General features: G+C 42.9%; 1 protein-coding gene across 2 annotated transcripts in view; it reads left to right on the forward strand.

Moving 5' to 3' along the window:
• Window positions 1–8,059, forward strand: part of SEMA5A (semaphorin 5A) — a 477,269-nt gene extending 469,210 nt beyond the window's left edge. For both annotated transcript variants that reach the window (XM_032627865.1, XM_032627866.1), the window contains one exon: window positions 549–8,059. In XM_032627865.1, coding sequence (XP_032483756.1) covers window positions 549–668 — 120 coding nt within the window. In that variant the 3' untranslated portion in view covers window positions 669–8,059. The remainder of the gene's footprint in view (window positions 1–548) is intronic.
• The last annotated feature ends 16,229 nt before the right edge of the window (window positions 8,060–24,288 follow it).

The raw sequence follows: 24,288 nt of genomic DNA on the forward strand, positions 1-24,288 counted from the left end.
ATTAATCCCATACTCCTCATTTATCCCTCCCCCACCTTTCCTCTTTGGTAACTGTAAGTTTGTTTTCTATGTCTGTGAGTCTATTTCTGTTTTAAATAAGTTCATTTGTATTGTTTCTTAGATTCCAGATATAAGTGATATCATATGATATTTGTCTTTGTCTGACTTACTTCACTCAGTATGATAATCTCTAGGTCCATCCATGTTGCTGCAAATGGCAATATTTCATTAAGTTACCTAAATTTTGATATTCCTGTTAAGTTGGTGGTTCCCCTTAATATTCTTAGGGAGTATTTGATGCCCTCTCTCTGCTATGATGGTTTCCTTTGAAATGCAGCACTGAGGATACAGGGGAACCTCAGATATGGAGGAACCACGTATCTGGAGGGAAGACTGTAAGTTATACTCTGGTTTTCAACTTCGAGGAGGGTCACTGCCCCTAACACTTGCATTGTTCAAGGATCAACTGTAATTGTCTCCTAACTATATTCTCTTTCTGAAATACTACTTACTGAATATTCCTAAATCTTCTATTTCATTTTTTACAGGCATTTAACAAAAACAACTTGATCTTAGAGGAAAGAAACAAATACTTCAACCCACATCTCACTGGGAAGACCTATTCTAATGCCTACTTTACAGATCTCAATAACTATGATGAGTACTAAGAGTTCTTCTATTTTTGGCTTCCTGTAACTGCCCCAGTTCCTCAAGGCCTGTGCTCCATGACTGCCCATGTCTCCAAGACTTCAGAGATGGAGTTTGGGTACATCTCAAGTGCATTTCAAGCCACTAGTGTCCCATTGCTGCCAAAAAGACACATTCTTAAAAGCAACAAAAATCTAATCGTGAAAATCTGGTCTACAATTCTTGATCATTGTTTAATGAGCCATGGTGTTCAGGGTTTTTTTATTGTGTTCAGTCCATTTTTCTAACAAGTCAGTTGTTTTCTTGAGCTTTTTCATAACTGTACCACCCACAATGGAAGGGGTCTTTAGAAATGTGAACATCTTCTTGACCTTGAGCGTAAATCTTCATGATGTTTTAATTCAAGAAATTAGGCACTTTATATGAGAGCCTCCCCACCTCCGCACAGTTTATAGTATTGATAAAATGAAGAATCTGAATGTGGCCATACAATGACTCACCATGGATCTCCATCTTCTCAATCTGGATGATACTGTGTGTGTTTGGACTTGGAATGCTTCTTGCCTGAGGTCACCCAGGGATTCAACCTGGCTTATATCTGCAAAGGTGATGGTATGAGGTGTGAGATGCTCTACCCTTGGTCTTGCTGCCGTTACTGTTTTGTCCCTGGGGTAGGTGAGTGTAAAGAGCAGAGGTACAGACACGATGAAGGGGGAACATGTTCTACATGCTGTCGTGAAGCTCGCCTTATTCTGACTTGTGGATTTCATGGCATTTCAGGGAGCTCCTTGTCGCGCATCGGCCTGGTGGCCCACCTGTCTGGTCCACAGTAACATCCTAAAGAACCACTCTGTAAAATAACCACTTGTTTAGCATTTGGATAACAGACTCTACACCTCCCCTCTCTCTGCAAAGAAAAATCTTGAACATTCATGATACTGATGAAGAAAGTATTGAAAGGACTGAAATATAATTGACAACTTTTTTTTATTTTCCATGTTACAGAAAGTATTGAAAAACCTGACATTTAATGAAAAGCAAATTTTTTATTTTCTGTCTCCCTGATAAAACTAATGTATGGCCATCAGCCCCTACCAAGAGCATTAATGATGTGTAAAGCTGGCTTTGTGCAGCTTGTTGCTGTACATATTGAAGGGCTCCCCAAGTACCAAGTGATCATTTGCTTCCTCTAGCTCAGGTGAGGAGATGTTCAGCTCTGGTGCCTCTTGTTTTTGATCTCAGTGCTGCTTTGCCATCCATCCACTCCCACTTCTTCCTGCATGGGGGCAGCAGCATTTCAAGAAGTACCTTGAGAAGTCAGGGTGTTGGCAAGTAAGAATTTTAATGATTCCATGGTTCTGAGCTTCGATCATTCATAAACATTTCAGGGTGTTATGATACTATCCAGAGGGGTCCCCAGGAGAAAAAAAAAAAAAACAGGGTAGATTACTCGCAAAAAACTTATGCATAACATATGGCAGTTGGTTGAATAATTATTGAAAGTAAGAACAAGATTGAAATTATTCATTTTATGCCTCTGGGTGTCGTGATAAAGGCCTGGGTGGACATAAAGTCATGTTCTTATTGATAAATGAAACTTCAGATCTGGGAAAACTTACAGTGTGGGCATTGAGGGACACAGACTTTTAGCCTACATAGGTTGGTTAGGTTTTCACCCTATCCAATTTAAAGATTTGAAAAATCCTATGTTTAGTAATGAATGTTGATGAGTTCAAAAATATTCTTATATGCCCAAATTTTCAGAAACGGCTCTACTAAAATTAAAGTCTAAATTGCAGTTGGGCTCTGGGAGGTCTGATAGATTTCAAATGAATGATTTTCCGGGTCTTTCCAGTGGGAAGTTCATGCTACATCTCCCGTATTCCTTGTATGCTGTATGAGATTGCTGTTTCTACGCAAAGTCCACACTTAGGAAGTGAAATTTAGCCAGATAGTTTTCTAATTTTCCTTGGGTTGGATTTTCATTGGATGCTTCAACCTGTCTCATCACTTTCCTATAAGAAAAATGTCCTCATTTGTGTAGCGTATTTTAGCCGGTTTTTTAATTCCTCCCCCGCAATATTTTCAAAGCTTAAAAGTTCATTCTCTTTCCCCTAGGAAAGAGGATACTGATATTTCAAAAAAGTATCACTGGACTTGATGGGAAATGCTTCCCAAATGACATCAAAGTTGGTCTTTAATCAATCTTGTGCAATGACTAGGGAAACCACCCTTCCCTACAACGGAATTTTCATGTTGTTGATTACATAAATCTTTACAACTATCACTGCAAAGAAATTCACTCATTTTTGTTCCCTGACACTCTATTCAAAAGAAAATTGTTCTCCTCTCTCTCTCGTCCTCCTTCCCTCCCTCCATCCCACCTTCTTACTTAACAGGATATCAGTTTGTTTAGTTTTAGCTATAATCCAAGTATTTTAAGCATCTATGGAATAACTTTTGTTTTCCCATCAGTGTAGAGCTGTTGCTTATGTGTTTATGCTTCCCCTCCATAGCCCTCATCAAGCCCCCATGTGATGGGCTTTCACATTGGTAACTACCACTTCTACTGGAACCTTCATAAAGCACCTCTTCCTTAGGCTGGGATGGTTGGGATTCCTGCCAACACTTGTCACCTTTTAAATTACTGTGTGATTTCTTCATTCTCTTTATCTTTTCCCTCCCTCCCTTCTTTCCTTCCTTCCTTCCTTCCTTTCTTTCTGGTACAAGCAGTACAGATAGAGACTAATATTTTTAAATTGCATCTCTCTGAGCCTAACATCAAATGGCATTAATCACAGTTTAATTTCTAGGGTTATTTCTGGGTACAATTGAAGTTTGGCTGGTTATCATTAGGAAACTGGCTTTAATCTCACATTTAAATTCTTTGGAAGTGATTCCCCGTGCTCAGTGCTTTCTCTAGACTAGACTAGTCACTGTTAATGTCAACCCTGCAGTGCCACAGAATCCCTGCTCGCTGCATAGCGGGTGGCCTTCCCCAAATAGCTCTGAAGATGATGGCTTTGATGACACTGAGGGCTTTGTCACCCTGAATGAGATGGACTCCTGTGAATTCTGAGGTGCTCTGGGGGCACAGGATCAGCCTCTGTTGCGTGAAGACCCAGCATCCCCAGACTTGGGTGTTTCCTTACCCAGTTGTCTGACTCGCTTCAGGCATGTTTCTGTGCTGCTGCCCCTGGACGCTTATGGGAGGTTCTGAACTTCCCTGCTCCTCCAGAGACATTTCACTAAGCCTGTAGATTCTGACTAGAATCGGCATTAATACTGGGAAAAAAAGAGGGTTCCCTGTGTGTGTCAAGGGTGGGCAGAGATTTTAAAGGAACTGAGAGGAGTAAAGGGCGAGTGGACGTGAGGACTCCCTGCCGTGAAGAAGCCTCTGTCCCCAGGAGGGTTCAGCCCATGGGAACGGCGTGAGCCACGGGTCTGGCCCCATTGACTCACCAGTGATGCAAAGAGAAAGGAAGTGAATGTGGGAGAAGGTGCCCTTGAAAAGAAGGGTACCTGGTCCCTCCCAGCCGAGTGTCCTGGACATTCCCAGGTGGGGATCCACGATCCGCTTGCGCAGTCCTGTGGGCTGATCCCTGGATCTTGCAGGATCAACTGCCCAGAGTGCAGGCGAAGGTGCCTCTATTTCCTTATTTATTTGCAAAAGGGTGAAATTAATGAGAATCAAAGCCTGTGTGGTGAGAGTTCCCACTGGAGACTTTGGTAGAGTTCGTGAGTCAGATGCCTTTCAAGTTATGGACAAAGTCTCAGCAGGGGAATCCCAGGGACTACCTGAAGGGATGCTGTTTGTGTAACCACAGATCAAAGGAGATTTTATTAAAAGATATATCAGGTCTGCGTTCAGCTAGTCATTTTGTGTAAACACGTCCTTAATGCACATTGGAGGTGCAGCCTCCTTAGTGTCTGAATTTACAAATATCCCAGTGCCCCTTTATGAGATTTCCCTAACTTTTAGAATCAATCATGTCCATTACCCCAACACTGTCAAACCACTTTCAGCATTGACTTAGCCCTGCGGGCATCAACTTTCCTTAGCCCCAGGGTGTCTTTTATATTTCAGTGGAGTTTTCTTATGTGTGGCATTTTGGGGTAACTATATTTAATTCTGTCTTTCTGTTTCAAAAAGTGACTCTGGAACATCTATCCAGAGGCAACAGGTAGGGTAGCAGTAGTGGATGCCAAGCACTGAGTCTGACTCCAAGCCGCTGCTCTCCATGTGGCAGGGCTGTGCTTAAATCCCACAGCTCCAATAATCCTTGTCCGTGAAGGCAGGGAATTAAAACACTAACCTTAAATCTACTCATATGCAAACTCTCTGCTCTTATTTTTTAAGATGATGCAAATTGGAGTACACAGATCTCATTGGCCATGCCCAGCACATTTATTCCTTCTACTGTTTCTATCATTTCATGGTAATTTATGTTGGCTTGGTGATTCGTGTTGACATGACATTACCAAAATTGATTAACTCTGATTACCTATCCTTAACTATTATCAGACACTAGAAAGCCATTCTGATCAATGGGTGTGAAGTGGGAGAACATTCATCTTGGCCTGAGAAATGTACAAAAGGGAATGCCAAATATTTCAAGTGTATTACCATGTAAGATAAAATATTTGGAGACCAGTGGCCATTGTGGAATTTATTTCTGCTGTTCTCTCCTATTGAAGTCATTAATATTAGTTGATTTAAAGATGTTTTGTAACTCTATAAATACAGAACCAATGCATTCTGGTTATCCATTTTGATAACCTGATAAAACACAAGAAAATATATTGCTTTCATCCTTGCTTATTTTCTCTTTTGGAAATTGAAAAGTAATGAACAAGACGTAAAGTTGGACCATTGGCAGGGATTTTTAAAATGACTATTCCATAATCTTTTTTATGGTTTTATGTTAAAGATGTGTTATAGATATTTTTGTAGCAGATGGATCAAAGTGGGATTTTTTTAATGATCATATGTTGCATCATCAAAAATTTGGTACATGTTTCAGAAGTGTTAAGAATGGCGACCTGTTCTCTTTTGAAAATGTAAGTTCACATTGCAAAGGGTCTAAGAGCATCATCAAAACCAAAATCAGAGCCTGACATGAATGTACTGTTCCTAGTGAAAGGTGTCTCATATAGTATTTTCAAAAGACCATATTAGTTTTGCCATAGAAAAGAAAAAAAGCTACCAGGCTTATTTCCCATGATTCAGTACCAATTCTCATTCAGGCAAACATGTTTTACTTTGTTGCCATGATGACAGTAACTAGTGAAACATACTTTAAGACCAGAAGGGAGAAAAACTGAGATAGAAAACCACTCTATGGTATTTCTTAAGCTAACGTGTTGGATGGGCAATAGAAGTCATTCCACCTCTTGCATATCAGTCAGAAATCTGAGGCCAGCAGTTCAAACACGATCCTGTACTTTCTCAGATTTTTGGCAACTTAATGCCAAAAATGGCCCAAATATTATAGTTCAAAATGATCCCCGTTTTAGATAAATACAAGCTGGAGAGCAAAATCTGGATTCCAGAAAATCCAAACTATCCCCCTAACATGTCACTAAGAAAGAGCCTGACTAGTAAGTGCAGATGGTTTAATTTCCTATTAAAAGTGGCCAGTGCCTTGTTTAAGATAATGATTTATCATTTCATCTGGATATTATTGGTTGAAAGCAGAGGACTGATTGGCTATACTTTGAAGAAAATCATTCTTATATGCCTCTTTGAACTCAGGAATAGAAAATGAACAAGAAGCACATCATCGTCAGGTGTGATTTCCACCCGCACTGCGGCTATGATGCCAGAATGGGTGCCACGATGTGTTCAGAATTTAGGTGAACCCAGCCTTCCAGAAACTGACATCACTTTAATTTTACATTTTCCAAAAAACACCTTAACGTTCGTTCTGTAGTGGGAATGTCAATGGGATGCCTATAGAAGTTAGAGGGTTTTGTTACTGTCTGTCTTCAAGCAAGTCTGTAGATACAGGAAAATCAGACATAGGGTGGTGATGACTGGCACAGATATGGTGAGTGGAATGAGAACCAGCTAGAATATTGCCTGCTGTTTGTTTGAACTCAATGTCAAACTTGCTTCATAAGTTCACAAAGTTTTCATTCTTAGTCTGGGTTAAGAAAGTTAACAGTGTTTCCCCTGTACCATGACTGTTGGCCAAAATCAGACTTGAACTTCTGCACTTTGGGAGAAAGCACACTATGAACCTTCAACACAAGCACCTACATCCACCACCAAAATTCTACACTGTCTTCAAGGGAAGTGCACAAACTCGGTCCAATGTTTGTGCATTTTCTTCAAAAGTGTGTAACTAAATTTGTGTGTTTTGCCACTTGATGTGACTTTTGAAGATGTTATGAAATGTTAAATGCCTCATTCTGTGTTAATTTGCTGTTGCTGTTTTGTGATACAAAATAAACTTATTTGGGATTATTTCTTTTTTTTTTTTTTTCATGGAACCTTCTCCCGAAGCCACCTTGACCCCTTGGTAAACTTACAGAAAGTTACTGATCTTGGAATTAATTTTTAAAAGACCATATATATTAATCATAATGGAGCTTTCTTAGAATGAGGTAGCACTGTCTCCCCTTTATTGGAATGAGAAAAACAGAGCTTTGGTTGCCCTGTTGGAATGCTTGTGGATTTCTGGGTATTCCCCCTCAGGACCAATGGGGGATGGGGGTTTTTCAGCCCTTACATTTGACTTTCAAGGTTTCACTGGAAACCTTGTTGTTAAAAATGTGTAATACTGATTTCCAGTGGTCTTCATTTTTTTCTGTTTATCAATTCACTGGTCTTAAATGCTCACTTGAGAGCTGTCCAGGTCTATATCTACAAAAGTTGTTTAATGACACCTGGTAGATACACTGTTTTCAAAATCAGTTTAAGACACCAGCTGAGGCAGTGCAGGCAGGGTGCCCATTGCCCGCTGCCCTAGATCAATGTCATAAGTTCAGGGAAGGGGCGGGCAGGTGTCTCCCAACCAGTCAGCAGAAACCAACTCTCATGGGCTCCCAGCCTCAGCTCAGAGGAAAAGAGGCATATTTTTGAGCTGGTATCCCCGAAGTGAAAGTGTCCCACGCACTCCCTGCTCTTGGCGAGTTGCCAGGTTCTATAACCCAAACCTCTGCATCTTTTATAAACAATAGATTCATGAAGGATGATCCCGAGTATTGCCAACAGTCCCCCAAGCTTCCTTCCATACCAGCCCCCGCTTCATCTCTATCTGCCAACATTTGGGGGACAAAATAAGAGAATCCAGATTATGTACAGTAAAAAATGTATTATATTTTTTGTACTTAAGCTTTATGTAAATAGTTTGTCTCCTTCCATTGTAAGTTAGCATTGAAATAAATTCCACCATTTAGGAAACAATTTAGTGGCATTTTTCTTTGCGTAGCCTCAGTGGCCCGTGTCCCCAGATGTGCGGAGGCACGATCACTACTTGAAGGATAACGTTTCATTGGACTGAGACTGCAGATGGCCTCTGGGGAGAACCCCATAACACGCTCCTGTGTGGTCAGATGCCACAGCCTCTTGTGTGGAGGCCAAGACAAGACCAACCAGCTTTGTGATGATTCTGTGACGCCGTGGACAACTTTTACAAGTATTTCTGTGGACAATAAGAAGTGTGTGCCAAGGAAAATCGACCAGGTTTCTCATTTACAAGGAGTTGATAACCTGTTCTGTTGACGATCGGTTTACTGTTATATCAAGCGCGCCTTCTCCACAGCACACCATATTCCATTCTTCCTTGCATAAAACAAGGTTTTTCTACAACGAACTGCTGACCATTAGCATGAACACAGCTAGAAGATGCCTGAAAGACGTATTTCAGTATTCATGATCCCATTAAATCTCCTTCTCTCTCTCCATATGTATATATATATATACACACACACACACATATACGTCTAATATATACTCATATTCATGTAAATATAAACATACCTGTGTATAATTCCACATATCTATAATTTCCAGTTAGCACAAAGCTGAAAGGCCCATTTAATATGGATACAAATATTAACATAATAAAATAAAGCTATACAAAAATATAAACTAGCGAAGCATGTGGTAATGATTAAACTACTTTAACCCCAACTAATGAAATATTAATTTTTAAAATCTGTCTTTACCCAGATGATCCTGGCTGACTACACATTAAAAGACTTCTCTGCTTTTGGAAGGTTGGATGTAATTTAGTGCTAAAAGGAAGGAAGAATAATTTCCTACAGACTTTTGGGGAGGTCTGTTTTTCCCGATTAGGCAGGCTGACAATCCAGGAGATTATTAGTTCTGGCTGCATATTAGTATCATCTGGGGACTTTAAACAAATATATGTCACCCAGACCCCATCTCAGACCAAATCAGTTTGGATTCTGCGTATCTGTATTAGATGAAATATTAAAATCTTAAAGCATTCCATGAAGAACCTACATTTGACTGTTAGTTTAGAAAGTGAGTGGAATAAATGTGGTACCACAATTCTCTTTCTAGTGATTTTTTTTCTGAATCTTTCTATTTACAGTGATGTGCTCTAATATTTAGACATTCTCACCCAATGCTCATGTATCCACCTCCTCTTTTTAGAATCGACTTCATTCACTCTTAACAAATACAATTAAAATGTCATTTAAAATCCCTTTCTGGACATATTCGAAATATACAATGTAAATTTCCATTTAAAGCTCCTCCTTGAGCCCAGCTTGTGAAGAATATAGGGATGATTGAATATGTATTGACTGCACAACTGTAGGGAATTAATGTAAGAAGAAATTTTCCTTAAAATAGTATCTGAAACTGTTTATTTTCTGGAATTGCACTTGTTTATACTTGGTTTACTTCTTTAAAGGAATTTGTTTATAAAATCAAACAGAAAGTGATGTCTGAAATGGCCTTTCTCTCATTAATCGGCTTGACGTACATTTTCCTTGGGAGTATATGAAGCCCTCACCCCACCCCTGTGATCACAATCAGAACCAGATCTGAAAACAACAGGAACACATTTGATAAACATTTGATAGTTCTGGGCAGTTCAGAGCTCCTTAGACCAGTTACTAAAAGCGTAACAGAGGAAACAAAGTCAAAAAGTAATAACCCTTTGTGAAATGATCCCTCATTGAGTACACAGGAAGTGCAAAAGTTCATCTCTAGTTTCAAAAGCCATTATTAATATTTTGAAAATGAGTCTTACCATAAAACACAGAGAAAACTTTGCTGAACTATAACCCAAACCTCTGCATCTTTTATGAATAATAAATTCATATTATTTTTCAAATTCATATGATTCAAATGAATTCAAATCAAATTCATATTATTTTTCAATCTTAATGCATGTGCGCTCCATGATATTTGTCAGGTATTTGCCGTGGCCTTTGCCAGAGGGTGAATTTTTCGTCACAGTGGTGGTTTTGAAAGCAGCTCTGTTGCCCCTTTCCGGTTTGCCCATTTCTCTTCCCCTCTAACCTTAAAAGAACCTAATTATAAGAGTGAGATCACTAAGCAGCTGAAACTAACTCTTGACTTATGCTCTCCTGAATGCTCACCATGTCTTGTCTAACCTGTTGATACTTTTCCTAGATAAAAAGAAGTAAGATTAGCTCTCTACCCCCAGTAGGCCCTGCTAAGCAGTCCTGCAGGCAGATCACTTGGGCAGGATAACGTCTGAAGAAAGAGTCAGCCGGTCTGCACGCAGTGGAGCTGCAGAACCCAACCTCCTGCCTCAATGGCTCACTGAGATTCTCCCCCCACCCCACCCCATTTTTCCGTTTAAAAACCAACCTGGCTGAGCAGAATCTTCGGAGTTCGCCTCTGGACACAAGTCCACCATCTCCCCAGCGCCTTTCCTTTCTACTGATTAAAGCACCTTTCCTTTCTGCTGACACGTGCCTCTCAAATTATTGGCCAAACCTCGGTTTGATTACAGTTTCATGGGCCACCTTTCCTTAGAAAGCTGGGAGCAGTGAAGACAGCTACACTCAAGTGCTGTGCAGAGGTCTGTCCACAGGTCTCTTCCTCTTCAGTTTCTTCCGTCTTCCTCTCTCCCACCTCAGCACTGCTGTCACCTCCTTGTTCCTGCTACTAGATGCCTGAGACAGGCGCCCCCTGGTGGCCAGGCATCGCCCTTCCCTGAGAGAAGCATGGTTGGGGGAAGCAACATGGCGCCAGGACATTCCCATCAGGAGGACAGATGGGCAGCCAGGACTAGACAGCCATCCAGTGGGAGGATTCAAGTGTACACACTCGCAGATCAGCATGGCAGCTGGAAAGTCCCCATTCTGAATCTAGGAGGTGCTCCTGTTTGCTGAAGAGACAAGGGAACACACACTCGTCACACTCGTACACAGGACAGCGCAGGGGCTCCATTCTGAACTGGGAGAAACATTTTCCATGGGCTTCAAGTCATTCTAACCTAACTCTTTGTGACACATGCATTTTGTAGGACATATTCAGGATAGATCCCACTTTAAAGCATCTGAAGCTTATGTAATTTGAGTGTCTGTGAAAGAAAAGGAATACAAAATTCACACTATCAAGTCAAGGATGAAAATTAATGTTCATTCAGATTTAGAAAAGAAATCTGTACAAACTTCAAATTTAAAAAAGTTACGACAGAAACTACATATGTAATAAATTGAAGAAAAATAACAGAGTACGTGTGTTAACTGCCAGACAAAACCTATTCTACTGAGAGAATAGAAAATAATTATTAATCAAGGTGGATTACCTTGTTATGTGTAACCACATGTAAATTTTAGCATTTTTGTCAACATTTGGAACATTTCTACCAACTTCCCTTCAGGTACAAGCTAAGGCAGTAGGATGATTACCTATGCAGACCAGCTTATGGCTCTGTGTTTCCAAATCTTTCTTCACTATTCACAGACTTGGGGGCTGTGCACTGCAGGACGGGCCCTCCAATGCCACATCTTTGTGTCAGCACATGGTGACATGATGGAGGGAGGTTGAGTGCTGTCACATCGACAACAAGACTCTGCAATAACATCACTTTACATGGAGGTGACTGCAAACCACGTGCACACTATCCCCGAAGTCCAACTGAATGTAGTCCCCACCTCAGTTTCCCCACAAACCCTCCCAGAAATGCCCACAGCCACTCCAGTGCCCCCTACTAGAAGGGGAAATGTGATAAGAGGGTGGGAAATCAGGATGGAAAGAGAAAGGAGTCTTACATGCAGTTGAATTCTTTACCTGATCACATTTTAGAAAATCACTCATATTTTAGAAAACCACATGACATATGCAAGTGAGGGGATGAAGCATGTGCTCCATTCTCTCCATGATACTCCATCTCTGGACCACTAGGCACAAGGTCTGTGCTGGAAAAATGGGAGAACAGAGTTGGCTAAGACAGCTGTGCGTTTGGATCCCTGATGACAGGGAGGCCGTGTTGGGCTGGGTTCAAACAGTGACTCTGTCCTTATGGCTGCAACCTTGGGGCTATTCACTTCTCTGTGCCTCAGTGTCTCATATGTAAATGGAGATAACAAGAGCATCAATCCACCTTGTTTTATGGCACTTCATAGATACTGCGTTTTTTACAAACTGAAGGTTTGTGGCAACCCTGCGTGGAGCAAGTCTCTTGGCACCATTTTTCCAATAGCATTTGCTCACTTGGTATGTCTGTGTCACATTTTGGTAATTCTCACAAATTTTCAAAACTTCCACCAGCAAAAAATTATAATTCACTGAAAGCTCAGACGATAGCATTTTTTAGCAATAAAGTACTTTTTAATAAAGGTATGTATTTTTTAAGACATAATGCTATCACACACTTAATAGACTACACTATAGTATAAACATAGCTTTTATATGCACTGAGACACCAAAAACTTTGTAAGACTGGCTTCATTGGGATATTCACTTGATTGCAATGGTCTGGAATCTAATCCACATCTCAGAGGTCTTCCTGTATTGAAAAGTCCTTTTTTTTTTTTTTTTTTGCGGTACGCGAGCCTCTCACTGCTGTGGCCTCTCCCGTTGGGGAGCACAGGCTCCGGACACAGTCTCAGCGGCCATGGCTCACGGGCCCAGCTGCTCCACGGCATGTGAGATCTTCCCAGACCAGGGCACGAACCCATGTCCCCTGCATCGGCAGGCGGACTCAACCACTGTGCCACCAGGGAAGCCTGAAAGGTCCTTTTGATGATTCATCGAGTTAACACAAACAAGCACGTAGCAAAAGGCCTTGCCGCATACAAAGCGTTGAACAAACATGTCGTTACTATTATTGCTTTCATTGTACATGGAAGGATAATGTGAATAATATTTGAACAAGTGGTACTTTATTGAACACTCCTTGAGGCAACTAGGATGTTATACAATTCAAACAAAACAAAACAAAACAAAAAAAACTCCACAGCATTTGAAGAGGGGAAATGTGCTTTCAGGCCAAGTGATTATCAGAAGAGAGACGTGACCGTTGCAGGGAAACAAAGAATCTGGCTGGTCAGATGGACATTTAGGGGATTCTCAAAGGTCGACAAAACACAGGCAAGTAATGATTATCCATGGTAGAGGTGCCAACAGGAAGGGAACATTTAGATTCTCGATTGCTCTGTTCTGTGGATATAGAACAACCTGTATCCTCTCTTCACAGTATAATGAAAGGACTTGCTCAGACACATGGTATTCTTATAGCTCTTGGAAAGGAGGCTTTCTGTACATCTAAGGCGATATTCTCATGATTAGTATGTATTATGTAAACAAAGAATGTGAGGTACTTTAATTTTTTCAAGAATTATGGAAAGGATAGATTTTTTGTGGTCAGTAGTCAAGGTTGCTAGTTACTTTGGGCTCCTTGACCTTGAGATAACCAGAGAAAGTAACAAGTTTTTAAAAGACAGGTAGTTTTGAATATTTTAGTTGTTTCTAGTCTATTTTTCTTTTGTCAAGAGAAATGATGATGGGAAGCCCTACGGGGTAAAAAAACAACAAAAATCCAACCTCTGAACTTCAGAAAGTGGAGACCAAGGTCATCATGACACCACACAGGCTGCTTGAGAACTTGAGAAAAACCTGCTAGAGAAAACATATTTTATGACCCGGGTATTTTATGTTTTCTCATTTGATCTTTCGGTTTGATTTTTCACTGCTTCAGTTTTTTCAGAAGTTTTATGAAAATCAGGATATGGAAAAGTAAAATACCAAAATTCAGACAGCCTGCATCCTGGAATTTTCCAGAAGTTTCCCCTGCATGGAGGGGGCTCCAGGTAAGAGGCAATACATGAACAAGTAAAGTCAGCTGGAATGGAGCCATGCAAACTGCACCCACAGGAGGGACTCTAAAGCCACTTGGTGGGGTCTTACTTGCACAGACTCACATAAATACAAAGTAGCCTTGGCCAGATTCTGGTGTTTGAGAGCAGCAGAAAAAGAAAACTTTGTAGAAAACAGAACTAAATGTAAACATGCCTTTTTAGCTATTGTGATTCAGTCCAAAGGAGAGCCATTCACAAAAGAATTGAAAGTCTAGACATTTGACAGTAAGTGGCTGCCCACTGCCCTGAAAATACTGTCTTCCGAGGAGGATAGAGCCAGGTCCAGACCCAGCTTGAAGACCGGGGGCAGGGCTTCCCTAGTGGCGCAGCGGCTGAGAGTCCGCCTGCCGATGCAGGGGACACGGGTTTGTGCCCCGGTCCGGGAAGATCCCACGTGCCGCGGAGCGGCTGGGCCTGTGAGCCATGGCCTCTGAACCTGCGCGTCCAGAGCCTGTGCTCCGCAACGGGAGAGGCCACAACAGTGAGAGGCCCGCGTACCGCAAAAATAAAAAATAAATAAATAAAAAGTAGACCGGGGGCAGCAGCAGCTTCGGGTGACAGAGCCTCTGGCCAATCCGGCCGAGGCATCCAATGGAAGGGCCTAGACATGTGACCAGAACCTGGGCGATGAGAGTTCTTTGGAAGGAGAGTGGAGAACCCACCACAGCCGGTGATGGGAGATCAACGTAGGAAAGTGGGTAAAAGCCCCGATCCTGTGCCTGGAAAGGGGCTCAGGTGTCGCTCTGATTGGAACATGAACCAGGATAACACTTTTTGTTGTTGTTCTTTTGTGGTACGCGGGCCTCTCACTGCTGTGGCCTCTCCTGTTGCGGAGCACAGGCTCCGGATGCGCAGGCTCAGCGGCCATGGCTCACGGGCCCAGCTGCTCCGCGGCATGTGGAATCTTCCCAGACCGGGTCATGAACCCGTGTCCCCTGCAACGGCAGGCGGACTCTCAACCACTGTGCCACCAGGGAAGCCCCAGGATAACACTTTTGAAATGACTTAGTTTGCATTTCTGTTCCCAGTCTTCCTGTTTGTTTGTTTTCCTTCCTTCCTCTGCCCTTCGAACTGAGGCTGGGCCGTGAGTCTCAGTGCTCCAGCCAAGGTGTGAGTGAGGAGGAAGCCACCAAAGGAAATCGAGTCTTCCCGGCGTCCAGTGCGACCAGGTGACACAGAGGTCCCCGTGCTCTCCCTCAGTATACAGGGGAGTCGGGAGGGTCCCGGGCCTGCTGTGGTGAGAAGCAAGGGGGTCCCCGGGTTGGGCGCAAGGTGAGGTGGGCAGAGGCTCTGAGAGCGCTGCGGTGAGGCGGGCTGAGGCGTGATGGGATCAGCGGGTGGGGGGAGGGAGGGCAGGGCCGGGGCTTCTCAGCCTGGAAGCAGTCTCAGTCACAGCAGAGGCCACTGCCCAGGGAAACAGATGGCTCTTGGGTGAAACTCCTTCTGTGAGTGTTTATCTGCTTTTGAAGGTTTTCAAAGAGAAGGCAGGTATCTTGGGGCGTCTTGGGGAGCACAGTTTTGGTGTGGTGTTGAGAAGTGGCATGAGTTGGGGAGAATACTGTCTCCCCCCTCTGTGTGCGGGCCCAGAGCTCTCCGTTCCCTGAGCGCTGGGTCTTGGGAATGAGAGTAGTGCCCTGGGTGAGACCCCTGCCTTTCCCCCGGGGTCGGGGGGTGTCGAGTGGTAGCAACCGCAAGCAGAGGCAGCAGCGGAGGTGCTGATCTCAGGGAGGGCAGTGGGCCCAGGTGAGGAGAACGGGGCGCCTTCCTGTGGTGTGGCCACGGGTGCGCGTCCTGCCGTTGGACGCGGCCCGGGGCTCCCAAGTTCCTGGAGTGCAGGTGGCCGCGGGCCGAGCACCTGCGCAACACCTGAGGGGCAGGCGAGGCCGAAGCGCGGAGCCCGCAGGTGCCCATCAGCTGCGGGAGCACATCTGCTCCAGCCCACCTGCCGCGCGTCACCTCCCAAAGGTACCCGGGCCAGAGAGTGCTCACAGCTAAACCAGATGTGCCTAGAAACGGGCGCGAGCGAGCTCCGCATGCGCGAGAGGACAGCCTCTCATCGCCGTGCGCAGTTGGCGGCAGGAGTGTGGGACGGTGTGTGCGTGATCACGACAGCACAGCCGCCGCACGTGCAGTGGGAGAAACGCCAGCGCCACGTGGGAAATGCCTGGCTTGAGGACGGCCAGGAGGACGGCGGCGTCAGTCATCTCAGTAAGTTCCACAACTGCCCGCACCCAGATGTGGTCGGCCTTCATGGAGAGATGCCCAGATTCGGTGCTTTTCTCTTTCCTTCTTCCTCCTCGCATTCATCCGCAGGTCCCTGTCCTGGCAAGAGCGAGACCGCGTGCCAGATCAGGTCGACTGACTGCATCCAAACGCCTCATCCCTGGGGAGGGACCGGCACCTGCTCGGATAAACGTAATTCAGCAAAATCACCCCTTTGACAGCAGCCGAATTTAAATACAAACCTCCTCCTTCATAGGAGCAATCTCATCGGAAGATGCCTTCCTGAAAACGCAAACCTCTGTCTAAAGTTATGCAAAACTGGAATTCGTGAAGCTGGGGTGACTGCTGGCTGCCGGCTAGCAGGCCACTCTGCGGGCTGCTGTGGGCACAGGGGCGGCAAGGGGCTGTCAGATGCGGGGCAGCCGGGCCTCTGCTCGCAGCCCTGGGTGCCTGGAAGGAGGAGAGGCGTCAGGCTCTGGTGTGAAGTCGCCGGGACCGGGGAGGAGGAGACTCCTGAGAGATGGGGCCCTGCGGCCGCTTTCCCAGGAGGCGGGGACCGAGCAGAGGAAGGGCAGGTGTCACAATCAACAGCCGTATGTCCAGGCAAAGCAGAGAGTATTTGTTGGTGAAAGCCCGAGAGGCTGCTTGGGGCAGTTTGCTGGGAGGCCGGGAGGAAGCAGAGTTTGAGGGGACAGAGCGTTTCTGTGGAGCCAGGTGAGAGGAGAGAGAAGTTAGAAAGGTCAGGAGGGGCCCGCCAAAGACGGCGCTGGGAGCCTTTGTCAAAAACACAAACAACGCAAAATGAGTGGCCGGCTTTGTGATCTAGAGGGAGAGAAAGAAGGAGGGAAGATAGGTGTGCTGAGAACACGGAAGGCCCCTTGGGCAGGGGCTGGGCTTGTGTTGGGCCCTCGATCCTTGGCAGTCAGCAAATGTCAGGTTGCCAGGCCTGGAGACCAGGACGCTCACCAGGGTGAGCTCTCAGTGCTTAGAAAATAGCCAGCGTCCTGTTTATCTTTAAACCCATCACTGTGAACTTTACAATGTGGTCAGGTTATTTTCTGGAAGCTTTTCAGAAAACAATTTTCAAGAGTGTAATAAAATGAAAATGGGACCTAGGTAACAGTCAACCCTATTATCAAACAGTCTAGGAAGTTTTTTGGGCTTGTGAAGGTGATCCTTTAGTGAGACAATGGGATGTTACCCAGCCCAGGTGGAAATGCCCTTTGAATCTGCTTCTAGTATCTGAGGGGTGACAGCTCACTCTCCTTGCCCAGCTTACTGTGGCTAATGGAAAGAAAAGGACTAGATGCGTGGAAACAACAGAGAGGAAGGGATTAGGGAAAATATCTGGCGCATCTGGCGCGTCTCAATCCTACATCTCTACTGCCATAACTGGGCATTGTCATTTACAAAATTTTGATAGCCTAAAACAAAAGCAAGTTAACACATGTAACTCACAAATGGATTCGTTAGAGAGAATATTGCCAGTTTTGTCTTGAGAAGACAATCATTGTTTGTTCCATTACACTGGATTCTCCCTTTAACGATTATATGTGTTTTGAAGAGGGAAACTATTTCTTTTGGAAAAGTAGGTCTGCATTGCTCTTATATCACCTGTAAAGTACTGTAACCAGTGCTTACCAAGTCCCCTATTTCTATGCTACCCATTCTGCACATAGTCAAAGAGTGTCTCTAGGGAAATAGAATACATTTACAGAAAAAGCTGTGATACTTAAGGCTTTCCCATCCAGAAAGTTCCACCATAAAGCCTGCTGTCTCTTAAACTAAATGCTCTTTTAAAGCAGAAGGTTGTGAAACTTAGGCTTGAGGTTATAAACATTCTTGTAGAGAAGTAGGGCACAATGGAACCAGGTAATGCCTCTGCAAGGATGGTATTCTTTTGTGCCGGAGCGAACTAGAATTGACCTTGTGATATAGGGCCAGGAACTGGGAAGTCAGGCCCATCTATGACATAAGGATGAACAACCTAAGTGCTCACTACTTAGGAATCCCAGGCCCATGTGAGAACAAGTTCTGGGCTATGGTTGGAAAAGAGTAGCCCGTGACGATGAAGAACCCACAGCCTGTATGATGTGCAAAAATCTAATATAGAAATAAAGGTTGAAGGGTAGTCTATAATGATAAAATCTGCTCATGTTCTAACAAACTTAAAAGCAAATCTTAAAAAGATCAAAGCAATTGAAATAAAACATAATTGGTCATCAGAACAAGTCCCAATACTCTATACAGGAATAAAATAAAGTTCAACATTAAACAACACAAATTTGAAATTTTCAGCCTCCATTAACACCGAGCATGCAAAGGAGAAAATATGACACAAATATTTGTATGCAAAATTCATAGCAGCTGTGTTCACAGTAGCAAAAGGGTAAAAGCATTCCAAATGTCCAGCAACTAGTGAACGATAAATTGTGGTATATTCATAAAATGGAATTCTGCTTAGTAACGAAATGGAATAAACTGCTGATACACACCAACATAACTGAATCTCAAGAGCATGATACTAAGTGAAACAAGCCCTACACACAAAAACAGTACGGGATCTATGAGTCTGTTGATATGAAATTCTAGAAAAGGCAAAATCATAGTAATAGAAAACAGATTTTCTTTTTATTGAAGTATAGTTGATTTACAATATTATATTACTTTCAGGTGTGCAGCATAGTGATTCAGTATTTTTATGGATTATACCCCATTAAAAGTTATGAGAAAATAATGGCTATAATTTCCTGTGCTGTATAGTATATCCTTGTTGCTTCAGAAAACAGATTTGGGGTTGTCTGGGCTGTGGTGGGAAGGGAGCTCCTTCTTTCTAAGGGAGCTAGAGGGACATTTTAGGGTGATATAAATGACTATAATGGTTAAAAGAATGTACATTATTTGTCAACAATGATGAAAGTTTACCCTTAAAATTTATTTTGTGTTATTTATATATTTCAGTAATGCCAATGGAAAAAAATTAAGTCTAGAAACGGATAAAATATTGTGGACCAGACAGAGACAAATGTAAAGTTTCATTATAAATTCTCCACACCAGAGGTCAACGCGTGTCTCCCTGAAACAGTTCTCACACAAGGTAAGGAAAGAATATGGACCCATAAGAGAAGATCCCACCTTGAGAGATATTCAGACACTGCCATTAGTTGATGCCCATTTGGGTTATTTCTAGTTTGGGGCTACTTTAAATCTTATAAAATGATTTGAAAATAAGTATGTTTAAGATGTTTGAAAAAATAAGAGAAATGGTAGAATCTATAAGCCAAGCATAGGGCATGATGAACAAAGAAAATGGGAAGTCAGAAAATCCATCAAAATTCTGAAAAAAAAACCCTATAATCATTGAAAAAGATCTCAAAAGAAGGGTAAATGGTAAATTAGATATGAATGATGAGAAGACAGTAATTAGAAGAGAGAACTGAGGAAATAAGACAAAATGAACCACAGCTATGAAATACAAAATAGAAGTTAAGAGTCATGACAAAAACAATGAAAAGATTTAATATACAGCTACGCCTGCATATTAATACTCAAAAGCACTGTCAGGTACCAGCTTACACTATCTTGCTTAGATTTAATGCAGTTGATAGAACTAAAGGGATTAGACACTCAGGGAAAATAAAGAGGAAAAGATTTAGGGAAAAATATCTAAGGCATATCTCAATGTCCTGGTATTCTATAAATGAATAAAACAAACGACAAATTCTGGAACAATAGTTTGTCAAAGAGAGCTAACTGTCCATAAAAGATTGGTATTCCCCAATTATAGGCCAGAGTTGTTCCTGGGAAGTGGCTATGCAGAGAGAGACTTCATTTCCCTATCCTAGTGCCTTTAAGTGAATCAGGTAAGGATTCTGACCAATGGCCTGTGAGCAATGGAAAAAGATATATCTCACTTCCAGTGTGAGTCTCTTAGTGCTGACTGGAGGTGTCCATGAGTCCTTGGGAGTTCTGTGTTGGCTAAGGCATTGGCATTGCCACTGGGGACCCTCAAAAGACTCAGGATAATTAGTTGCTGATATACCAATATATTAATAATTCATGCCCCTCCCCCCACCTGCCCCGGCTCCTGGCCTCACTGACCAGGGTAATTAATACATGTACACAAGAACCAAACTCTCATGGTGTTTGAGCCATTATGCAATTTGAGATCTATTCTTTCAGTCAGTTTGCTTACCCCAAATGTTAACACACATCACTTAACATGTCTCTTTCTATAGAAACATCCTTCCTCTTTCAGGCATTTAAGCCCTTTGATCTTTTAAAAAGATAATTGTAATATTTTTCAAGACTGTTTGTTCGGTCAGTTCCCTGTGCTGCATCATTAGAGATAAGCAATGTTTAAAATGACTCTGATTCATAAGAAGATCTTGAACTTAATGAAGATCTTGAACTTACACCATGTATATTTTCTCCATGTTAGCCCAAAATAATCAAAGTACTTACTAGAAGACAGAAGTAATTTCTTAAAGAGACAGAGATTCTATGTTATGGCTTTGAGCTGCTCAAGGTCATGCCTAGAGAGAATTTCAGTACCTTTAATGTCAAGCCTCTGTGAAAAATCACTGTTGGGTTCATGGAGATTATGCATTGATGAGAAATGGAAAGTATAAGGTTCTAGCATCCTCTAGGAAGATAAGATACTTTAAGTGCTTTCAAGGAGAGAAACCTTCTAAAGATGGAAACCATGATTTGAGGTTTTAGAAACTTTAATTACCAACCCTTACAGAGTCTAAAAAATATCACCATGTTTCCACTTGCTGCTGGCTGTGGAGCCTTCACGGCACCTACTTGTAGTATGTCTCATTGCGCTTCTTGAACTTGGACAAGATAGAAATGATTCTAAGTCACAGATTTAAGGGAGGAGAAGATGCTGACACCTATATGTAGAAGCATACTAAAATAATGACAATATTAAGACAATAATAGCAACGTTTATGACGTTCACTCATAACTGAGTTATATTAGAGTAAATATGAACATATTGAGTTATATTAGTGAAAATATGAACATATTGAGAACATAGAGTAAATATGAACAATTGAACATAAATGTGGCAGATGGTAACTTTGAAGAAAGGTCTTTGGACTAGCAATCGGCAGATCCAGCCTCATTCCTTGATAAACTATTGTGATATGTGCATGCAAAATGGTACAGCTTCTTTGGAGAACTGATCATTTTCTTATAAATCATATATATATGTGTGTATCTATATACATATATATATAACATATATGACTGAGCAATTGCATTCCTACAGAAGTGAATTTTATATTCACACAAATACCTGTGCACAGGTGTTTATAGCACCTCTATTCAAAGTGTTTCTACTCTTCTTAGCAAGTGGTCTTTGCCCTCCTGCAACTGCAAGTGTTATCTCTACTCCAGATAGGAAGCAGGTAAGAAGGCATGAGGAGGAAAGGGTGGCCCTGCTGTGGAGCAGCAAAATATTCCTAAGAACTGTTGGCAGCCGGCCGCGCCATCTCATCTGGTTAAACCTCCAGGTGCAGGGGAGGTTGGAAAGTATCCTTCTTTACCTGGTACACTGCAATTCTAAACAAAGGAAGGATTCTCTTGGGAAGAAGGGCAGGGAGGTGAATATGTGGATAAAAAGCAGTACCTGCCATATAAACCTGTCATCCAGAGATGACGGCTATCACTTAACGTTCATTTTATTAGGAATATACAAATGTTTTTAGAAATACAGACTTGAATACCATTCAAACCATTTCCCCTCTCTTAACACTGTACATGAATATGTTCCAGGAAACAAGCTGTTTGCTTCTTCATCACGTTAAGTGGCTCCTTTTTACCCCTGTCAGGAATGTACAACCCCTATTTGGGGGAAGTTAGGTAGTTTCCAACTGTCATTACAAACAAGGCTGTGATGACTATCTTTGTAAGTACGTCTTAGGATATTTCCTGTAAATGAAATTACTGGGTCAAAGTTAGGCAGGTATCTGAGGCTTTTGATTACAAAATTGCCCTTTAGAAAGGTTATTCCAATTTGTATTTCCACCTGCTTTCCACGTACCTTCTCTAGTGTTAAGCGGGAATCATCTTTTTTTAAAAATCTTTGTAACAGGGCTTCCCTGGTGGCGCAGTGGTTGAGAGTCAGCCTGTCGATGCAGGGGATGCGGGTTCGTGCCCCAGTCCGGGAAAATCCTACATGCCGCGGAGCGGCTGGGCCCGTGAGCCATGGCCACTGAGCCTGCACGTCCGGAGCCTGTGCTCCGCAAAGGGAGAGGCCGCAACAGTGAGAGGCCCGCGTACCGCAAAAAAAAAAAAAAAAAAAAAAAAAAATCTTTGTAACATCCTTCTGGAATTGTGAGTGGTGCTAAGAAGATGCAGATAATTAGGAGAAGCTGAGGTCCATCTGTATGAAAGGCGTAAACCATCTCAACTGAAGATTACCAGAACTGGGTCTGGGACAGCGGTGTGCTGCGTGAAATAATTACGTGGTTGGCAGTCTTTGGGTTGCCAAGTCCCTAGCGTGTTAGTGATGGAGCATCAGTCCTTTGTCGCAAGGATCCCTTCCACGCCAGTGAGTTTTGAAAGACCTTCGAGGATGCCCCATGTACCCTCACAATCCTGTACCTTTGTCCTCCTCTCTTGGCAACCCCCTGCACCCCGCGCTGCGCTGTCCCACCAGCTCTGCCTGCAAAACCCCTAGAAGACCCCCTTCTGTCCCAGTCTCTGTCTCAGAGCTGCCAGGCCTCCAGGCTGCAGGCTGGTGGGGAGAAGAAGCCGGGAGGCAGGAGGGGTCTCCCCGCAACAAGGTGCTTTGCTTTGTGACTCTGGACACAAGGTCAGCTGCTCAGCAACCCAGGTGACAAAGTTCTTCAGCCAGGTCAGCAGTCTGGAGCGTCTGAATCCTCTCTTGCTGGGAGGTTTAAACCAGCTCCAGGGACCTCAGCAAGCAGGTGTCCCCTGACCCCTCAAAGTTCTCCTCTTCTCAGTTTAGTCTCCCCTCACCAAAATATCCCCTCTCCCCTCCCATTTTCAAACTCAAACACCATGGGTGTGAATGGAATGAAAGGATCCTACTCAGGGGCTGAGAGGGGGCTTGACCCCACAAGCAAACTGCCGTCTCACGTGCATTGGCTTTTACGCTGCCGTGAATTCCTTAGACACCCTGTGCAAGTGCTCAGGGCCATGGATTTTCTTGGCAAAGGAGCAAAGTGAAACGTGGTTAGCCTGCAATGGATGGAATGCATTTTAAATAAAAGCAGGGAGGGGGCTGGTGGTGTTATTTCACTTTGGAGCTGTCTGGGGGTGTAATAGAGCCCCGTGAGCAGCAAGGAGCAGTGGTAAGATGGAAAGTGCAGCAGCATGGGAAACGGATGGACCTTCCTTCCTCCCTCCCTCCCTCCTTTCTTTCTGTTCTTTCTCTCTCTCTTTTTTTTCTCTTTCTTTCTTTCTTTCTTTCTTTCTTTCTTTCTTTCTTTCTTTCTTTCTTTCTTTCTTTCTTTCTTCTTTCTTTCTTCCTTTCTTCTTTCTTTCTTTCTTTCTTCTTTCTTTCTCTCTCTCTCTCTTTCTTTCTCTCTCTCTTTCTTTCTTTCTTTCTTCTTTCTTTCTCTCTTTCTTCTTACTAGCTCTATAATTTTGACATACTGAACATCTGTCTTCGTTTCGTTATCTAGAAGATGAGTATGAAACTATTACTTGCTCATAACGCCTGTAAACCTCAAGCACACTGTTTGACACCTAGAAATGCTCAATTACTATTACAAATTATTATTTTTACCTGTTTTTCTACTAGGAAAAATAATAAACTTCCAGCTTTGAAGTTTCTAGCTCCTCCTTTGTCCTGGCCCATCCATCCCATGCCTCACATGCGGTCACTGTGGATCTTAAAACCTTTCCCTTATAAGGTCCCTGTGTCCTCCAAAACCCAGCAGGCAGGCCCCAATTTCCCCCTCTCTGTTAAAAATATTACAGACTCCTAAAATATGAAATTTTGAGAAATTTTATTATTAGTCTGAAGCTATACCATCACTTTGGCATTTAACAAACAGAGAGTAAATGTTATATATGTGTTTGGGCAGTAAACTCTAACTGGAAATGGCAGTGTACCAG

The sequence above is a fragment of the Phocoena sinus genome, chromosome 3 (assembly GCF_008692025.1).
Source record: "Phocoena sinus isolate mPhoSin1 chromosome 3, mPhoSin1.pri, whole genome shotgun sequence".
NCBI classification, from domain to species: domain Eukaryota; kingdom Metazoa; phylum Chordata; class Mammalia; order Artiodactyla; family Phocoenidae; genus Phocoena; species Phocoena sinus.